Source organism: Pomacea canaliculata, linkage group LG2 (assembly GCF_003073045.1).
Source record: "Pomacea canaliculata isolate SZHN2017 linkage group LG2, ASM307304v1, whole genome shotgun sequence".
NCBI classification, from domain to species: domain Eukaryota; kingdom Metazoa; phylum Mollusca; class Gastropoda; order Architaenioglossa; family Ampullariidae; genus Pomacea; species Pomacea canaliculata.
In genome coordinates this window covers 13,331,379-13,351,897 of record NC_037591.1, presented here as the reverse complement: position 1 = coordinate 13,351,897, position 20,519 = coordinate 13,331,379, and the positions used below count along the sequence as shown (strand labels likewise).

Here is a 20,519-nt window from a genome sequence, read left to right as displayed (position 1 = left end):
TCTTCATCCTCCACCCCTCCCAACCACATCCGCGCACCTGCATCCTGTCGCTAGTCGACTCCCTCACACCTTCCCTCTGTCACGTGGCTGTCACCCGGCCAGCGACACCCCCCCCCCCACATTGCCAGCCTCCACCCTCCCTGTGTGCGTGCTATGTTCCATCCCCACTAACAGCGATGTTACAGTATACCATACAGTATAATAATCGAGCACTGTGCGGAATTTTACAACTTGTGTCTTTTAACAGTCACAAAAAAGTGGCATAGTAGCGAGAGTAGGGGTGGCATAGTAAATTTTTTTTTTACATTGAATTTATAGTCTGGACCCAGCAAAAGTGGCATAATACCGAGAGTGGCATAGTAGAGGGGTGGCATAGTAGGGAGATTTGACTGTATCTCCACCCTGTATCAGCATGGTGTCGCACGCCCCCTCGAGTAGTAAGTTTGCACCGACATACGGTTATAAAGTCTACATTAATCTTTCACAAAACGTACGTAGCTTTCGGCGTACGGGAAATCGAAAATGACTAATCTGACATTTGAACATAGTTGAACATACACAATTATCAGCTTATACAAATAGACAGCTACAGGCGGACATTATTTTTTTAAAAATAATATACTCTTGATCCTGTAGCGATTTTGGCTTTGGGCAGTGTGATATTCAGCAAAACCAAGAGCTGTAAAAACCAAGAATTGTAAAATGTTTACAACTTTTATATTCTTGTAATCTTTCTGTGTCATGATATCTACAACAGAAACCGTGGGATTAAAAAAAAAAAAAAATTGTAAAGGGAAGCTATTTCATTTATGTATTACTTCCCTTCATATGGGGTTGTGGAAAACAGGTTACCCATCACTGAGTAGAATTTCCTCACGAAATCTCCGAAGAAGAACGTATGTTATTTTGAACCGTGATTATTATTTTGGAAACCACAATGTCAGCACCACCTAAGCAAAGGAAGATTGCATTTATGGGTTTCAGATCAGTTGGTATGTCAGTCGTGAGCACATTGTGTCTTTTCCACTTATCGTTCTTAGTTTCAATAGCGATATGCGAATCATTTGACAGAATTTCTAGAGATCGTTATAATTATAGATGCTTGGTGATTAATAGTCATTGCTTTCATGTCAATCATAATATGAAAAGATGCAATTGAAAAATTTGAATTGCGAAATACGGGATAAATTTTAGTGTGTAGAAAGACAGTCGTATATAGTCAGCGTTGCAATATGTAAAAAGATAAACAAAGAAGAGGTTAATAAGTACACTTTAAAATATTTATGGGATTTCACAGACCGATGCTTTTATGATAAAACTGAACAAAAAGAAACTTCAAGTTAAAAAATGCATGAATATTGCATAATTTTCTCATATTGTCACATTATGATTTGTGTGTGTGTGTGTGAGATAGGAATTAAGTGCTAGTACACACTAAAACTAATTATACAGTCTGATCTACTTATTTTTTCAGTATCTAGTACTAAGGCAAAAGCATACACATGTATACATGTATGTATATATATACACACATATCTTCTCGCTCTCATTCATTCCCTTCCCTCTTCTGAGTCCAGTGGTACAACTGTTAGTGTCTATCGCCAATACAGTGAGGATTGGTTGTCCTGGGTTCAGCTCTCATCTCAGGCATGCTGTTCTTTTGCAGCATGTGGCATCTTTTTACAAGGCTGGCAGCTTTGCCATGATATAGCCTTAGTTGCTGGCTTGGCATATAATTTCCCACCTTCGACCCGACCACACTCCCTTCCCTCCAACCCTTACCTCTCATTTTCTCATCCAGTAACTGTCGTAATTAACAACTTTTGAGGAAAAACTAATATTACATAACATTAACACATCAACAGCATTTTTATTAAATTCTAATAAACTTACGTCAGGTCATCACAAAGCTAAATAAACTAGTTGGTACCATCACCTGCTTGATTTTTCTTTTTTTTTTTTTTTTATTAATTTGTTACAGGAAAATCTTCCTTGATCATACAATTTGTAGAAAACCATTTTGTGGATAACTATGAGCCAACAATAGAGAACAGTAAGTATTACTACATTGACTAAATACAGTAATATCTCATTATATCGTGGTTCACTTATTGCAGCTTCATTATATCACGTTTTTCTAATTCCATATCGCAAAGTTTGCGCAGTATCATGGGATTTTGCAGTATCTAAGTATTTATACGATATTTATGATTTTAATATTTTTGCCTAAAAAATTTAAAATGAAAAAAAAATATGTATATGTTAATTCAAACATATTAAAAGAATATTAAATCAAAATAAAATACAGTATGCACAGTTATTTCATCAGCTGGTGAATACTGTACTGTACAAAATGAAAATTCATATGAAGTGTTTATAAGAGTGTGGGAAAGGGGTTAAGAGAGTGGGAAAGGCTTATAAAACTTTAAAATAAATATAAATAATAAAATAAATATAATACTGCTACTTCATGGATTTTCACCTATTGAGGGGTGTCTGGAAATAATTCCCACGATAGGTGAGGGATTACTATAAACATTTTCAAAAGTAGTGGGCTTTGTTTGGGCCTTTTCTTGTTGGAAAGTCTGCAATACATTATGTTTTCCTTGTATTTCTTTTATTTTTGTCTGCTTGTAAAATGAGAGAAGGAAATCTATTCAGATTTCCTTTTTTATTTATATAATATTTAAAATTCAAGGTTAGCATTCTTTTCACAGACTGAAAATCTTGTAAAAATCTGAATTCTTAGTTTTGCTGTTACTCTCACTCAACTGGAAAATTTGCTTCCAAGTGTAATAAAAAAAATCAGCATACAAAAGAAAATTTGATAAAATTTAGAGGAAGTCTGCTACAGAAAGATTTTTATTTTGCAGATGTTGATGTAAAGAGGAAAAGGCTTCAAAATGCTTACCTGAGTTAATCTGTCTAAGAACCAAAATTATCTTCCATGATAAAAACCTGATGCATATTTTTCATAAAAGTTTGTAAAGAAATAAGGTATAGAATTGCCACTCATCAAGAGGTGTATTTTTTATGGGTGTTACAGGAGAAAATAGTAACTAAGGAGTTTGGGCAGGGAAGGGGAGGTAGAAAATCGTGTGGTCATCCTCTAAATCTATGTTGCAAATTGTTTGATGATTTTTTTTTAGCATTCCACAAGTCCCTTAAACTTGGAGGGCAGGAATACCACCTTCAGGTAGTTGACACTGCAGGACAGGTATGCCACAAAGCAAATTAGGAAAATAGTGTGTGTGTGTTTTTTGAGAGAGATTTGATCTGTGCATGTATATAGTATGTTATACATATACAGGGCTTCTGCTTACACAAAAAATTGCGTACAGTACGCATTAAAAGTTCGGAGGACCCCTTCAATTTTCGTCAATGGGGTCCCCTTCAAATTTGGGCAAAGAATGGGGACCCCTTAAAAATCTGAAGAAGGGGTCCCTGGGACCCCAAAGAATTTAGCCTTAGCAGAAGCCCTGATATATATATATCAAACACATACACACCCCATAAGTCTTGTATGCTGGCTTGTGTGTCTGCATGCATGGATGCTGTGTGTTCATGTATATAAGCAGGCATATTAGGATTGCGCACTCAGATACATTCAATATTGTAAGGTATGCTTGGCTGCACTCACATGTGCTCAAACGTAGATCATCATTTAGTCCTGAATCATAGCTGTGAAGCACCTGCATGAAACCATTTCACAAACTTTTATTTGAAACATAAATGTTAATGCTCCTTTCCCATTTTAAGTTCTTCCTTTTGTGGTAAGTACTGCTGTATTGATTTGTGATACTTGCTAAATGTGATAAGAACCCATTCTCATTTCAGGATGAGTATTCAATCATACCACAGTCATATTTTATGAACATCAATGGATATGTCTTAGTATACTCTGTCAACTCGGAGAAAAGGTAAGACCTACTATATCCATATTAGTGGGAAGGAACTAGTCTGTGTTAATTTTTTTCAGTTCTGCATGGATCCAGAGTAAGAAGAAACCAAAGAGAAATCTTTTAAAGGTACTGACACAGGTATTTAAAACATAAATGCTTGTGTAAAGGTATGCCATATCTCTTTACTCATGTTTATTTTGTGTATAATGTACGAAAAAAATTTAAAATATACTGCAGTGTTTTGAGTGTAAGCTATTGGATTTGCCATGTTTTCTTTAAATATTTTTATTTTACAGCTTCAGTGTGGCAAAGTTTGTATACCAGAGGCTATTAGACATGAAAGGGCAAATGGAGTAAGTATAATTCCACTAGCTTGCAAAAAATGTGGGTCTTGCACCTGTAAATGAATCTTACAAAATGCCAAAACCAGTATCTGCATAAACATTTTTGTAAAAGTTTTTTAAATAGTGAAAATACACTAGTGACAGCAGAAGCTTGTCATTTCTAAAGAAATAAAATATGCTTTGCTTTATTTAAATCATAAAATCAAATGTACAATATCAATTTGCAATTGTAGAAATATTTTATTGGACTTCAGTGCATCGTAGTGTGACTCTAACTATAAAAACTAATTAGCTGTTCTGTGTGCATTTTTTTCTTCTTTAGTGTACCTGTTGTTTTGGTTGCAAACAAGACAGATCTCCGCATGGAGAGGTAAGCCAAGTAGTAGGGCAGGCTCCTTTCTAGCATTTATTCTTAGTCCACTGGAATAACTGTAAGTTTAAAACTGCAACACTTCAATCATGTATATAAGTTACATTTGATTGGGTAGCACCAGCTCATCCTCCATGCTCAGTCAGCATATAGACCTTTTCACAGTACTGAAACTAATTAAAGTGACCACCGACATTATTTGCCTTTGACAGAGGTAATGTTTTTGCTATAACTCTACTGGACCTTTCTGCTGCATTCGACACCATCGACCATTCTCTGCTCCTTCATAGACTATACACCCTCTATGGGATTTCTGGACCTGCACTTCAACTTCTATCTCACTGATAGGACTGCGTTTGTTAATGGTCAAACATCTCGCCCTACTCCACTTTCTTGTGGCGTCCCTCAAGGCTCAGTACTCTCCTCAGTTCTGTTCAATCTGTATATGAAACCACTTTCATCTTGCATCTAGTCTCACAATGTTTATCATCAATCATATGCTGATGATACGCAATTGTACTGCTCTACTCCACTGGCTGAGTCTCACTCTGCTACCAGCACCATAGAAGTCTGTGTTAATGAAGTCAAAGACTGGATGGTGTCAAACAAACTTAAGGTCATTGAGGATTAAATGGAAGCCCTCCTATTTTCAAGAAGAAGAAATTCATCTTTACTCATTTGTCTGCCAAATCACATCAAGGTGGGTGAAACCAACATCACCTTTGCATCCTCCATCAGGAATCTGGGATTCATTATCACTGCAGACATGACTCTTGCTAAACAAGTTACAGCTGTCTATCAGTCTGCCTATTATGAACTATGCAAGATCATCGCCATCCGTCATATACTGTCTACAAGTGCTACCAACACTCTTGTCTGTGCATTTGTTTCATCCAGACTTGATTACTGCTACTCTTTGCTTGCTGGCTGCACTGAATACCTTCTTCATAAACTCCAGAAAGTACAGAACTAAATTGCACGTCTGGTGCTTAGAGCTAGGAAACGGAACCACGCCACCCTTCTCCTTCATTTTCTACACTGGCTTCCCATCCATTCTGGCATCCAGTACAAACTGTCCGTGCTGTGTTTTAATATCTTTTGCTGGCACCTGCCCTGATTATTTCTCTGAACTGCTCTTTCTTTATGTCCCAGCTAGACAGCTCTGCTCCTCATCTGATGATCGTCTCCTTACTCTTCTTGTCACCAAAACAACAACATATGGCCACATGATTTTTAGTTATTGTGCACTGAAACAATAGAACTCTCTTCCTTTCCATATCCGCCACCTACCCATTATTGAATCCTTTAAACGTGCACTGAAAATGCACTTCCATAAACATTACTCCTAAAAACCTTTCCCATAATGCTAGTCCTTTTTCACACCCTTCCTTTTGCTATATCATGTTACTCTCAGCTCTTGTTCTTGTTATTTGGTTCCTCTTTGTCATGTTACTCTCAGTGGCGCAACGATTAGCGCCTGTCACCAATACAGTGAGGGTTGGCTGTCCTGGGTTCAGCTCTGGTCTTGGGCAAGCTGTTCTTTCTCTGCATGTGCCATCTGTTTACAGGGCAGGCTGCCTTGCCGTGATATAGCCTTAGCTGCTGGCTCTTCGTAAAACACCAATTCTCGCCCCCACCTCCTCATTTTACTCTCAGCTCTTGTTCTTGTTATTTGGTTCTTCTTTGTGTTTTCTGTATTTGATTTTATCCTTTGTTTAGTGCAGTTATTAATTCTTTTATAGTTCATATGCTATTTGTTTTCCTGTCCCTCGTATTTTGTCCATGTTTCGTTCTTGTTCTTAAGCGCTAAGAGCATGCTCCTTAGGAGTGCTTTACAAATTTTGCATTTATTATATTATTAATCATACATTTGTTCATTACAAGTGACAAGAGCCATGCTAAATTTGCTAATCTGTCTGATTTTTTTAAAAATGTAAAAAAATATATGTCCCACATGAATGGCATGCTAGTACACATTCTTTGTATTTTGGATTTGCGACTGAAGTACCTCAAATCTCGTAACAGTTTTGATGGAAACTATGGATGTTTGCTTTATCAACAAATATTTGGATAATCATCACCAAAGTTGTCTACTATCATCCTTATTATCATCACCATCAAAGTATACATTTTTGGTCAAAATGGCCAAAGTGACGTAATAGATTATATTTTGCCAGAGTTGTGTCTTATGAGGATGGCAAAAAGTTGGCCGACTCCTGGAAAGCTCCATTCATTGAGGCCTCAGCCAAAGAAAATTCTGTAAGTATAGCTTAATGTTACACTTTAAACCTCATCATTGAAAGTTCATATACTAGAATTTGTTTTCGTATACCACATCTTCCCAACAGCAGCAATGAATGGTTGCAAATTTTTTTTTTGTCCCAGATAAATGGATAGAAATTTAATGTTTTTTGAATCTTTCAGTAAATAACAAGATGTTTTCAAATAAAAAAAAATAAATTGCACATTTTACTAGATGACATGATTGTGGTGTTTTCTAGCTACCAAATTCCATTGATCCTCTCTCAACTGGTCATAGGTGACTTTTGAATAGGGAGCACAAACTCAAACCAGCCACCCCCCATCCTGCCCCATGTAGCCAATGAGTTCCCTTCTCCAATTTTTTTTTTTGTTTGCCTTGTTTAGACCAGGTCAGTTATGTTTTCAGCTAAATATTTTTTGGCGGTGTTACGGAGAAGCTTTGTATTGCCTTTGGCATGACAAAGTGGCCTGCTCAGCTGCCTGTCATGTTCTATGGCATTTGCCGTTCCTGGTCTGAGGACAGATGAGTGCAAGTGAACTCAACTGGCTAGGTGGGGCAGGATTGAGGTGGGGGGGGTGGGTGTGAGTTGGTTGCGTGCATTCTCTCTGTTCATTGGTCAACTTTGAGCAATCAGGAGTGGACAGCTGGACTTTGGTAGCAAGTAGGTGGAGCTCCACCTGGTCATGTCATATGGTAAGTACTCAAAGAAAGGGGTTGTACTACCTGTTTTTATTTCCCATTCATCCTCTTTCACTGTTGCAGTCAGTCAGGGAGATATTTGAGAAGGTTGTGCAATGCATATCTCAGCAAGAAAATGGCGGGACACAAACCAAAACCAGCTGCAGTTTGTCTTGAGCACAGAATTTTTCTGTTATTACTCTACAACCCACAAGTTTTTGTTGAATAAAAATGTCGGACAAAGGCCCACAGGACCCACCCACTCCTCTGCTTGTCCACATATCTGTGCAGAGCCATGTAATGTTTCTGTTGACCTTTCAAGGAGACCTTATGATGTGCACTGTTATTACTAGCTCAGACTTTTCCCCCTTACGTGATGTTTTCCATTCATTTGGGCAAATCATCATTATGTTTGTTTTACGTCTCATACATGCTTCTCGAAATGTTGAGCTACAGAATGTAACAATTTAGAAAGTATAATGTATCATTGCCAAACATTGTGCTTTAAATTTTATTGATTTTTTTTTTTAATTAAGTGTATCGTTATTTTTGGCATATGTGTTTGCTAGAATTAGAGGTTTGAGAGTGTGATAATAAACACAGCTCTAATGATGGTGATCATTACACAGTGAAAGATTAATCTACAGAGGCTGAAGGACTTGTTGTAGATTGGGATTTAATTAAAACAAAGGTTAAAATATATCAGTAGAATTTTAATAAGAGTTACTTGAATTTTGTGTAAGAATGGGTGAAAGAATTTTTGTTGTCATCAGTGGAAAGGTTCTACAGGTAGATTGTTGTATAATTCTCAAAAAGGAAAACATGAATGAGCATGGGGTAAGTAGCAAAAAATTCTGTTTTGTTGTTATAATGCCATATCTTGAAACTAAACGATTTCACAACATGGAACAGCACCCAAAAGAGCTATCTGGCGATAGGTTTCTGAAAATCAATGTGTAGAGTAGCAAAATTACTGGGGCAACTGATCTTCACAGACATTGTGTTCCTTTAAATTGTCTTAAGAATGGTTCTCGTGCTTGATGATGACCTAGGATATTTTTTAATGTTTGAGTTCACCTCTTGAAAAAGTTCAATATTTGGTCTCAGTGTTAACAATAGCAGTATAATAATAAAGGTAAGGCTGGACAACCAGGACAAGCTGTCAGATAAAGTGGCTTCAGGAAGTTGGAGGTTTATCAAGTCTAAGGGAATGTTCATAAAGAGAGTTCCCAGATCTTACTGCTATGAAATGATATTTTCAGCGATTCTAGCAGCTGCTCCCTTTGTCGTATAATTAAGCGTCAAGCAATATTTTAATCATTTTTATAAATGACATCAGTCCATTGAAAAATTATTTTTGACATTTTAATCACAGATGCAGTCTTGGTGAGAATTTTTGTATGCTGCTTTCTTGACAGTTATCATTCTTGATTTTTGAGCAGTTTGAAGAGAACAGTTGTGTTACAGTGTCTGATGATAGCGACAATGCTACAACAGAAGGTACTACCTGCAGGAACAAGATCCTTGCTAGCTAACTGTTGTCTGACCACCGATATACTTAACTGATTAGACAAAGAAAGGGTATGCCATTAAAAAATGATGGATTTATGAGAAAGTGGACTAGCAACCATCTGAGGGAAACATGTTTATGCATATTTTGGTTTTTATAAAATAATTATTCCTGTTTTTTAACATTTGTAAAATCCTTTTTGTTTGGTTTTCTTTTATACTGCTCTGTTTTACTGTGGTTTGAATTCCCTTTACGTTCATACATCTTTTCACAAAATCACCATTTTATTTCTGTGTATACCTTAGCAATCAGTTTGTTGCTAAAATTTACTTTCTGTGATTACTTTATTTGCTCGTAGAATAATGACTATTAAATCATCTCAAACAAAGTTTGTAAGTGACCTGAAGTTATCCACAATTTTAGAAGAACCTGATTTAAAATTGTTATATTTGAATTAAAAATTACTATATTTTTTCCCATTCCCTCACTTAGTTCTGGGTATTACATGAGCATAATACATCTCTTTCAAGTTACAGTCAAAATGATTGTGGTGGTCTAGTTAATTTAGACAGTTAATGAGACATCATTTCTTCATATCTGTGTCTTATCATTTCATTTTCTTTAGTTTGCTGCTCTCTTTGTTCAAATCTCCATTGGGAAATTGCAAAATGGCCAAGAGGCACTTTCATTAAGCCTTAACTGCTGCAATATTTTTGTGTTTAAATAATTTGTTTCTGTACATATTTATTTTTAAATTCTTTGTGATTCAGCTATGAATTCAGTCTCATTTACAATTGTTTTCATGTAAAAGATGATGCAAAAATGTGTACATCTTCTGTTTGAAGGTGATGAATCTTTACACAGAACACTTAAGCTCTTTAGAAGTACAAAGAGCATAAAATAACATGTAATGTGTCCTGATGGCAATATATAATATTTGTTTTGGACCAGGAGATGTATGTCACAATGTAGCAGGGAGACAACCCATTATGGACCACCTGTAAGTGGGTGCAGTGGAAAAAGGCACTAAAAAAATAAAAAGTCAGAGACATGAGACCAGAGAGAGTATGTGTGTATGTGTGAGAGAAAGAGAGAGCAAGCCAATCAAAGTCTTTATTTTTGTCCCAAGCTCTGAGAAATTACCGATAGATGAATAATAGATTATTCTGAAATTCTAAGAAATAACAGCCCACAAGTAAGGATTGATTCTGTTTGTCAACTTTTGTGTTTGATGCATCTCTTGAACTATGGATCTGAAGGACAAACTTTGAGAGCAAATTTTGATCATTTTGTTTTGGGAGGTGGGTGTGCCGATCAAAGAAAGCATGATTACAACTAAGATGGGTTCAAGGGTGCCTGTGAGCAGTTTTTTTAAAAAATATTTCATGATCTGGTTACTGGAAGTGTGATTGAGGTGCATTTAAGCCATTATTATGCGAACTTGTTAATCACAAGTGTTTAGCAATGCAGGTCCGTGTAAGGGAAGGTTAAAAGGAAATAGTTCTCAGAGCTGTCATCTGCACTCATAGTAGTTCTCTGGATATGAAAATACATTTGTGGTGTCTGATGTTTTAAAAAAAAATTCTTTCCATTTTGCTGTCATCTTAAATCAGTATAATCCCATCTTGGTTTTCTCCTGATGTAGACCAAGATGAAAATGTTGAGGGTTTTTATTTCTTTGTCTCCTCGCCTCATCATTATGAGACTCAGGTGATGGCTTCCTACTTGTGTTGCTTTTGTTCCTTATATCTCCAGTTAAAATATTTTTTCCACAGCAAGAATGGTACCAGATGTTTTGTGTGGTATGAATATTCCCCTATCCTCTTGTTTGTCTTTAAATGTATGACAGTTGTCTCTCTAGAAACCTTTGTATGAAATAACATTCACATGTACTTGAGTCATATGAAAAGCCATTAAGAAGATTTCATCTTCTGTAATTATGGTTAATTGCACAGTGTCAGCATGTGTGAGAGGGAGAAAATAGTGGTCAGTCTATATGTGATTTTTTTCCCCTTGATATTTTTTGGCACAAGGCAAAAATTGGCAGGTACAGTAGTTTTAACAAGACAATTAAAGTATAATGATGTCTGTGCCATGACTCTTAGCTTGCCTAAATACTGTACATTTTTCCTGGTAATGATTTGAGATGAATATACTATTGTAGGTAATAGGCCAGGGTAGATTTCAAACCTTGATGTGATGCACAGAAATAGGTGACCTTTCCCTGAGATAAGTGTCTGAAGAGGCAGATTTATAATGAAAATTTAATTTTGAAAAAAAACCAAGAAACACCCAAACATCAATATCATTAAGTTTGCTTTGTCTGTGCCAAGATGCAGGGGTGGGGATGGACATTAACTGATATGTTATTTTGGGATTATTTCAGGCCTAAAAATATTGGTTTGGACATTTTTGTTTGCTTGTCCATCTTTTTCGGCTTATACAAGGTTTTCAGTCTAAATCAGGTGATAAAATAGCCACCACCTTACAGCCTTTAAGAACAGCCAGAAAGTTTGCTAGCAAAATGAGCTGCTCATCTCCTGCCTAATGACAAGGGGATCTTTAGGATATGGGAACAGTTGGAGAAGATGCCATCTTTTAACTTTCACTGCATATGGTTTAGTCTCAAGATGAGTCTGCATCTTCAATGTACTTTCTCACATAGATAAAAGGTAGTGTTTTTCAGAATTGCTGGATGGTGATGTTACAGAACTGCTACCATCTGGTACTTCTTTGACAGATCATGTTAAGTTTATTTTTAGGGCCCATAATATCATATAGCACAGCTATCTCTTGCAGCATATGATTCTTGAGGAGTAACAAGGAATAAAGTAAAACTAAACAGCTATCTCTTATAGCATATGAACAGTTTGATAAAAAAGAACAGTCAGTGTGACATTTTCAAGCCTTCATTGAACAAAGAAACAGTAGCTGAGACCTCAGTTCCTCTCTCAACATAAAAAATATACAGAATTGTTACACTCTAAAAGTAATAAAATCTGTTCTAAATAAGCAAGACCCTCACGAAAAGAGTATTTTATACATTCTCTGATATTGTAAATTCCTGCTCCATGATGCTGCTTGCATTGTACATACAGATGTAAAAAATAATTTTAATATCACTAGAGAGGGGAAATCATGATACAGTCTTTTGAAGAAAAAAAACTTAGCCAGATTGAGATTTGTGGAAGAAGCTTATTATGTTACCTCATTAATATTTTTTAGTGTAACTCACTGGTGTACAAATTGTATGAAATTTATGGATGCAGAACCAGCAATATATCAAAACTAAAGTATTCATGTTTGTCATATTATGGGTGGGTACAGGAACAAAAACCTTAAATAAAAAAGAAAAACTTATCTTTCTTTAAAATTACAAGCAAAAAGAAAAATGCAAAAGCAGCCAAGCAAAATCATGCCTATTTGACTTGGCCCAATAATCCCAGTTTCAAGCAAAAATTCAGAGCATATCAAAATCACAAGCTATCACAAAGTAGAAATCTGCATTTACACATCACCATATTTTCTTATATATACTTAACCACCAGTAAGACTTTGTGTGGTTAACAATGATACATTAATGAAATATACAAAAAGTGTAAATGATCTATAAAAATGCATTAGCATATTTTTGAAAGAACATGTATCTCTCATCAGCATGGCATTAGTAAAAATCCTGAACCAGAAAATTGCTTTTTTGAAAAAAAACCCATATATTTTCGTGGCAGAAAAATACCACTGTCAAAAGTTTGTTTATGGATAATAAATTCTTAAGACTAGATGACAAAACACTTCATCCTGATTCTCATATAAATACTGAATTAGACAATCTCATCCATCAAAAATACTGCAAAAGGATGCTCCACAGTAGAAACATTTTCTTCAGATCTTGTTATTTGCCTCTCATAAGCAGCTTGTCAAACAGCTTGATAATATTTTCTAAACTGAAACCCAATAATAATTTCAGCATGTGTAACATTTTATCGTTGTATGCCAAACTATCTTCTGTCCATAGTCATATTTAATACTGAATAAGTTTTGGCTTATTCATCAAACATTAAATTGGCCAAGCCATGCCAACTGAGCATGATCTAGAAGGGATGAAAACTTAGGCACTTAAAAGTGACATAAAGTGGGAAAATTCACAGTGTGATTGAACAATGTTAGCATCTCATAGATATACGCAGCTGTGTTGGCTCACTTAACTTTTCAGCACAGAGGCTACTTCATCAGCTTCAACAGAATGAGGGGAAAAGTTGTCAAGGGCATGGAGATTTTAACAATGTAAATGCATAAGACATTAACTTGTGTGAACATAAAGAAACAAAAAATAGCACAACCTCTCTAAAATTATTTTAAAAACTCACCGAATAACCAAATGGAAAAATGCTATACTGTTAGAATAAAGCATACAACATAAATTCTAATTAAGTTACATAAGGAGTTTGGGAAAGAAAAATATATACTTATAAGACATAAAACCAAATGACTCCAATGCATGGTTAATTAGTAAAATTGTCAACAAGGAAAAAAAACAGAAAAATTAGAAAACATTTCATTTGATCACATCTCAAAAATTATTTCCTATGAAACATCTTCACAGAATATAAATGAGTAGCTATGATTATTTGGTGGAGAAATAGATTTCATGACGAGCATTCCTGTGTATGTTAGAATGCTGAAAAGGGCAATATCTTCCTGAGATATTTTAAGTTCAAGATATTGATAAAATGTAACTGAAATGTTAAGGGCTGTTAGATGTTCAGCAGCAAAATTATGTTCTCCAATCACATTGAAGAGGCAGGGAATAATCTCAGGTGAAGGCACAGCAACTTGAAGGCTGACTCATTAATTATGAGGTATTTGTATATTCGTAGAACTAATGCTGTAATGACAAGGTCACTTATGTAGCCCTAATATCAGGACTTTTCATCTATCATCAAAACCTGGCATGTTGAACTTTCCAGCAAAACTCTGAACTTCAGATCGTAAAGATTCCATCTGCATCAGGGCATCATGATTTTCAAGTACATAAGCCTTGAACTCCTTCAGACTCTCTGCAAAATAATTTGAAATAACATAATTTCACTGACCATAACCATTAAATCCTTCAGGTATTCAAACTTCACTCTTGCACTCACTGAAAAAAAACAAAGCTACAAAAAAAGGGTTGATATTTTTAAAAAAGTGCCAAACAAAATAACCACTCACTTGTTTGTTTTTGCACATTCAAAGCTATCTTCACTCCTTTGTCCAATAGTTCCACAACACGTTCAAAGTCAGCCTCTTTAAGCCCTCTAGAAGTAAGTGCTGGAGCCCCTGTATAAGATACAGCCTGGTTATGCCAAGATCTTTTCACTAATTTGCTTAAAATCACCTTGTACTGGGGAAATCAAAAGTCTACTTCAAGCTAAACTAAAATAACTTGTCTTTGACTTACCTAACCTCAAACCTCCAGGCGTCATAGCACTTTTGTCTCCAGCGCAGGTGTTTTTGTTGACAGTGATGTAGCATAGTTCTAACACGCGCTCCACTCTTGCTCCATCAGTTCCATGGGGACGCAGATCAACTAATACAAGATGGTTTTCTGTTCCACCTAGCAAAATCACATTATATTATCATTATTTCCAAACCATTTTTATTAAAACATAAATCATTTATCAAGACAAATATCACATTTACATGAATGGCCACATAAATAATATTTAGCTGTGAATTGTTGGAGTTGTCTGCAGAAAACAACCACCAAATATATTTGAGAAATAGTCAAACAGATTACAGATTTATGACATTCGTTACCTGACACTACTTTGTATCCACGTGCTAGCAAAGCACTGCACATTGCCTTGGCATTCTTTAGCACCTGTTTCTGATATTCCTTGTACTCAGGTTGCATTGCCTGTGGTAGAAGGTACTAAATCAGTACAGGGTTATTTACATGGGTGTTCTGTTTCTCTATATTCAGAGCAAAATGTTTAATAATATTGTGCAAAAACTTAAGCTTTAGAGTCTCAAATACAACATATAGCAACTCCTTTTATAACTTACAATGTAGTCATCTAATTTCTAAAAATATTAATGATTCCTCTTACACATCATTGAAAATACTACAACTGTACATTGTCATCACCACCATCTCCAGAGGGCTGGCTGTCCTGGGTTCAACTTTCATCTCGGGCACGCTGTTCTTTCTCTGCTTGTGGCATCTATATTTACAGGGCTGGCAGCCTTGTGATAAAGCCTTAGTTGCCGGCTCAGCGTAAAACACCAAATCCCCACTCCCCCCATCTCCAAAATCCTACCAAAACTTGATATGGAAAGTTATTGTTTGGCTTCTTCTGATTGCACACTTTAAAGTCCCACTTTAACATGTGTGTATATATATATCTGTCCTGTGTGCATGCATGTTTGGGTGTGTGGGGTTGTGAATGAATGTGCTCACATGCCTAACAGGCTGTTGTGATGTTTCTCTATGGTTCTGTCCAGTACTACATACACCTTTGTGTATGTATTTCAAACACTTTGAGCCCAGCTGAAACTAGGAAAGGACACTAAATAAACACAATTTATTTATAATGGTACAGTAGACTAAAACAGAAGAATGTTATCACCGTTTCACTGATTGAGATAACTTAATGGCTGATCTCACCTCCAGAAGAGCAACAGCCACTCCTGCTACCTGATGATCATGAGGACCACCTTGTAAAGCTGGGAAGACTGCATTGTTGATCTTCTTTTCAAAGTCATACATAATTTCCTTGCCAGTTTTTTTATCGATTTCTTTAATGCCTTTGCGGAAGAAAATAATACCAGACCTGAAGAAGGTAGATAGAAATGTTTACTGATTTTATAGCTATATTATTTGAAAGCATAACTCTGGCATATTAGACTTTCACTTTCAGAAAGAAAGAGAGTGAAAAATTTGTTGAGGGAATGAACTTATTTGAAATGCAAGATTCCACCATCTAAAAATCCAATGACACCTGTAGATTTTTAAAACCTGCACATGTAAGACTGTGTGTGTGTGTGCGAGAGAGAGGGGGAGGAATAATAATAATCAATGCAAGATTTATATTATGCATACTCATGCTAATAAAGGAGCATACACTTAGCGCTTGAGACAAAAATGAGACATGGACAACATACAAAAGAAGGTGACAGAAATAGGAAACAGTCATCAGACAAAAAGCATAGTTGTCTGGCTGGGATGTACGGGAAGAGAAGTTCAGAGAAATAGTCTTTTATGTTACTGAATTTACAAGAGGCATGATAATATGAAATAACCTTGGTCCTCGAAGTGTCTTGTGCGTGGTAGAAGAAACAATATCAGCATACTCAAATGGTGATGGAATGACTCCAGCCGCAACAAGGCCAGATATGTGTGACATGTCTGCTAACATCACAGCATTTACTTCATTGCATACCTGCCACAATACAGAGCCAGGAATCAGTTTTAGAAAATACTAAATAAAATATAAAAGGAGATCATGAGGGTAAAGAAAAAGTAACATTTTAGCAAATGTACAGCTACAGTAACTTCACTCAGTTGTAAATCAGGCTGTCAATTTTTTTTTATGTTATTGTAGATAATTAAACTAGTTCAAAGATATTAAAAGGTCAAACTTATTGTGTTGATAAAAACAATACTTTTCTCAAGTTGTAAAGCTTGAATGTGTAGAGCCAGTAATCATTAAATATAATAATGATAATCAGTAAAGCCAAGGTTAAAATGAACAGCAACTGAGTGGTAATCTACAAACACCAGCGTACATTATAAATCCAAGAGACAAAACTTGGTTTCTTTGAAAGATCAGAAACAACATTAAGCCATCATTACTAGAAACAATGCTCATAAACTTACCTTTCTGAAATACTCGTAATCCAAAAGGCGTGAGTAGGCTGTAGTGCCAGCAATGATAAGACGTGGACGAAAGAGTCTGGCAGTTTCACGCAGTTTCTCATAATCTATGTAGCCAGTGGTAGGCTACAGAAATAGCGTTTAAAATTTAGCAGCACTTTTATACAACAGATCTTTCATGATATTTCAATTACTGTCAAGCAAATAAATAATAATGCCTCATCCCAGCATCAATGGGACATGAAATATTCAATTTTATAAATAAAGCATTGTGTGGTAATATTTGCATGTGATATTAGTGGATAATTGCTGTAAAATACACATAATTTGTTTGATCCTAACCAAAATTGACAGGCTTCTCCTACTGTCTGTTATCAGCTATAGTATAGTAGATTATATTTACTGCCCTGGGGTTTTGGAGCATGTGATTTCTTTTAATGTTCATTTTCTCCATTATAAGATGTTACCTATGGCTATAAAAAACACTTTAAAGAGACTTTGACACACATCCAAGCAGTGAAAATATTATAATTTGAGAGAGTATCCAATGAGCAAAAGACTGAGAGGAAAGGAGGAACAGATGAAGTAACAGAACTGTAGAAAGAGAAAGAGAAGGTTGGAGAAGCAGGCAAGCAACAGAGTTGTATGGCAGCTGGCAACATCACAATTTTTATCTTGTTCACTCATGATGTCAAGTTAGGAAGGACTGATTGATTAATTTATTCCAGGGCAGAGGAGACATCAAGAATATAAGTATTTTGCTATTCTGCTACACTGACATCACACATAAACAAGCTTGACTCAGATGAAGTGATACATCAAAAGTTGACAATAAATCACAGCTGGAAGAGTTTGCTGCAGAAATCAACCCTGGCACAGTGAGGTACCCTGCCTTGTATTCTATTCTATCAACAAAAAGAATAAAAAGAAGAGCACCAGCAGCCGAAGATGACAGAAGAAATAAGCAGCTGATAGTTTGCAGTGATATTCGAGGAACTTGATGTCTACCATCAAGAGTCTGGCACACGAATGTCGTGAATACTAATGTCACGAATTTCCACTTACATCCAGTTTATAGGGCATGGACTCAAAGAAGAGGGATGTTGCTGAGACTCGCTTTGTGTCTGACATGAAGCCATGAGTCAAGCTGCACAAAAGATAAAAACTCAAGCCAAACAAAAGAGGACATTATGATCTGCCTTATTGAAAAAAAAAAAAAAAATCTGAAGACTAGAACAAGAAAACAACAAATGAAAGACTGTGTTACAACCAAAAATATATAAAATAAATGAAGCAACAAACAGTAACACTTACTGTCCCCCATCAGGTAAGTCTAACCCCATCAGTCGATCATGTGGCTGAAGGACAGCTGTGAACACAGCAAAGTTTGCTGGACTCCCAGAGTATGGCTGCACATTTACACCCCACTTCTCAGGGTCCAGTTTGAATGCTTCTAGGGCTCGTTTCTGGCAAAGCCTTTCCATTTCATCAATAAACACATTTCCACCATAATATCTGTGACAAAGAAAAATTCTCTTCCAGTTTCTAAATAACACCCTATCATTGACATTCAAGAAAATATGGTTTATCTCCCCTGGATCAGAATACTAATCTAAACAAATTACAAGGCTAATGATGATGGTACAAATTAACATTCTATGAAGCAAACCTTGCTCCTGGATATCCTTCAGAATATTTGTTGTTGAGGCAAGAACCAAGTGCTTCCAAAACAGCACGGCTGGCGAAATTCTGTAAGACAAAAAAAAAAAAAGCCTAATGTCCAAATATCTGGAAACAATAAGCAATCATTCCTGTTCATCAACCACTATAAATTTCTTGGTCTGACTTAAGGAATGCTTTGAACCATTTTTATTTACAAATTTGTTTCAGCCCAATAAAAAGCCATGCAAAATTAAAGCTGATTATTTAAAAATATTCTATATTTTATTGCTTTCACTTTTATAAATGGGTTACATAATAATTCATATGAGAAAACTTCTGATATTGGCATTTACAAGTTCCCCCTGCCCCAACCCCCCAGGAACAAATGACATCAAAACTTACTACAGGTCCTATCTACTTTCCATTTTCTCTGGACTAATTCCTCTTTACCTCTGATGCTATAAGTTCTAGTCCATGAGTTTGACGAAATTTTTCTTTGCGTATTATCTCGACTGCCTCTGGGTCACTTTCTGCCAGTGGTTCTCTGCCAGTTGAGCCATGACGAGCCCACAGCGTGACTGCCACATTTTGCAGTTTCTAGAGGGATGGTGCCACAAAAGCAAATAAATAAAATTAAAAATCATGTCAAATTTTAGAATTTTCTAATTCCAAATCTGCAACTGTATTTACAATGAAATAACAATTGAAATAATAATATAAAAAAAATAATTTTTACTTTTTAATAGGATGACAGATGAAAATATTTATGCTTCATCCTACACTAATAAAAGCATATAAAGACAAAGACAAGAAGAGGTATGATATGCACACTCACACATATCCATTTACACAAACTCTTTCAGACACTATTGGTGTCTTTTATTATTGTCACTATTGTGACTTTTCATGTATTATGTCTCTTTCACAAAGTGCTAAACACACTTTTTTAAAGTAACTATATTTAACACATATCTATATATACACGTTAAACATAATCTGAACTCGTAATAAATTTATTTGTCCTAATTAAGGAATACCACACAATCTTGCAAAACATTTACTTTAGCAGACATGTTTTGGAATTGAAAGTTTGATTAGTTTCATTGATGGTGGATATCATATGCTCATGCACACATATATATATACACATACTTCATGTGTCTTATTAATATCTATATTTTAGATTATTGGATTTTGTCCACCTCTGTGTGATTCATCGATGGTCTGTTTCCACGAGAGACGGAGGTTCTTGGGAGAGGGAATTGATATAGTTTGCATTAAACACACATACAATCAGAGGTGGTTGGGGAAGGGCGACAGCGACAGAGAGAGAGATCGAAAATCTCCATCGTGCAGAAATAGGAGGCGTGGCGAAACCATGTTAAGCTAATTAATATAGGTACATCAACCATACATATATTTTTCTCAAGATGTCTGCCAATAACAACCCCAACACCTATTGTTCCGTCGTGCACTTGGACCCTAATGCACAACATATGTTCTAGTAGCCGCTTATCTTATGAATCTTTCGCGTAACATGATGCAACCATCGTCAAATGACACGTAGACTCGTGCACTGATGCTGCAATGCTTGACTGCACACCAAATTCCTTCATCACTTGTTTTTTAAGCTACGGCTACTGCATGCAACGACCCTAAGCCAGAGAACGAACAGCTGACCTCTTATCGGCCTACTAACCTGACGCGGAGCGAAGACAAGGCGCGAGCTGAAGTACATTGTAGAAGAGCACCACGAACTTGTAAGCAGACAGCTGTACGCGTGCCCCCAAGCAACACTTATAAATGCCAAGGTTGGAGTTCAAAGGTCAAAATGTGACAATCTGAGAAATATAGCTGTTTCGGTCAAGAGCCAAAAGGGAATGGACATTTTAGGAATATTTCTTTTTAATAACAAAGTAGATGTTCAGAATA

At 36.0% G+C, this 20,519-nt stretch overlaps 2 protein-coding genes across 3 annotated transcripts; one reads left to right on the top strand and one right to left on the bottom strand.

Moving 5' to 3' along the window:
• Positions 1-381: 381 nt before the first annotated feature.
• Positions 382-10,845, top strand: LOC112556101 (GTP-binding protein Rheb-like). 2 transcript variants are annotated; one of them, XM_025224773.1, is made up of 8 exons: positions 382-437; positions 1,982-2,053; positions 3,150-3,217; positions 3,838-3,920; positions 4,199-4,255; positions 4,569-4,616; positions 6,794-6,875; positions 7,642-10,845. In XM_025224773.1, the coding sequence occupies exons 1-8, from the start codon at positions 413-415 to the stop codon at positions 7,732-7,734; spliced, it is 528 nt and encodes a 175-aa protein (XP_025080558.1). In that variant the 5' UTR covers positions 382-412; the 3' UTR covers positions 7,735-10,845. The 2 variants fall into 2 exon arrangements, with proteins under 2 accessions (XP_025080558.1, XP_025080557.1); XM_025224772.1 differs by lacking the exon at positions 382-437 and adding an exon at positions 804-992.
• A 1,115-nt stretch (positions 10,846-11,960) lies between these two features.
• Positions 11,961-20,437, bottom strand: LOC112556100 (serine hydroxymethyltransferase, mitochondrial-like). Its single transcript, XM_025224771.1, has 12 exons — positions 20,287-20,437; positions 19,038-19,184; positions 18,595-18,674; positions 18,240-18,440; positions 17,991-18,072; positions 16,929-17,051; positions 16,352-16,491; positions 15,717-15,882; positions 14,867-14,966; positions 14,508-14,663; positions 14,279-14,386; positions 11,961-14,124 (listed from the first exon to the last, which is right to left on the bottom strand). The coding sequence occupies exons 1-12, from the start codon at positions 20,323-20,325 to the stop codon at positions 13,997-13,999; spliced, it is 1,470 nt and encodes a 489-aa protein (XP_025080556.1). The 5' UTR covers positions 20,326-20,437; the 3' UTR covers positions 11,961-13,996.
• Between the last annotated feature and the right edge of the window lie 82 nt (positions 20,438-20,519).

Bases quoted from the DNA above. Each gene is read 5' to 3' on its own strand.
- LOC112556101 (XM_025224772.1), top strand. From the start codon at position 938: ATGTCAGCACCACCTAAGCAAAGGAAGATTGCATTTATGGGTTTCAGA. The intron at 993-1,981 runs GTATGTCAGTCG...AATTTGTTACAG, and splicing joins TATGGGTTTCAGATCAGTTG to GAAAATCTTCCTTGATCATA. The intron at 4,256-4,568 runs GTAAGTATAATT...TTTCTTCTTTAG, and splicing joins GACATGAAAGGGCAAATGGA to TGTACCTGTTGTTTTGGTTG.
- LOC112556100 (XM_025224771.1), bottom strand. From the start codon at position 20,325: ATGTACTTCAGCTCGCGCCTTGTCTTCGCTCCGCGTCAG. The intron at 18,675-19,037 runs GTAAAGAGGAAT...TTTGTCTTACAG, and splicing joins TAGAACTTATAGCATCAGAG to AATTTCGCCAGCCGTGCTGT. The intron at 14,125-14,278 runs GTGAGTGGTTAT...ATTATTTTGCAG, and splicing joins GAATGTGCAAAAACAAACAA to AGAGTCTGAAGGAGTTCAAG.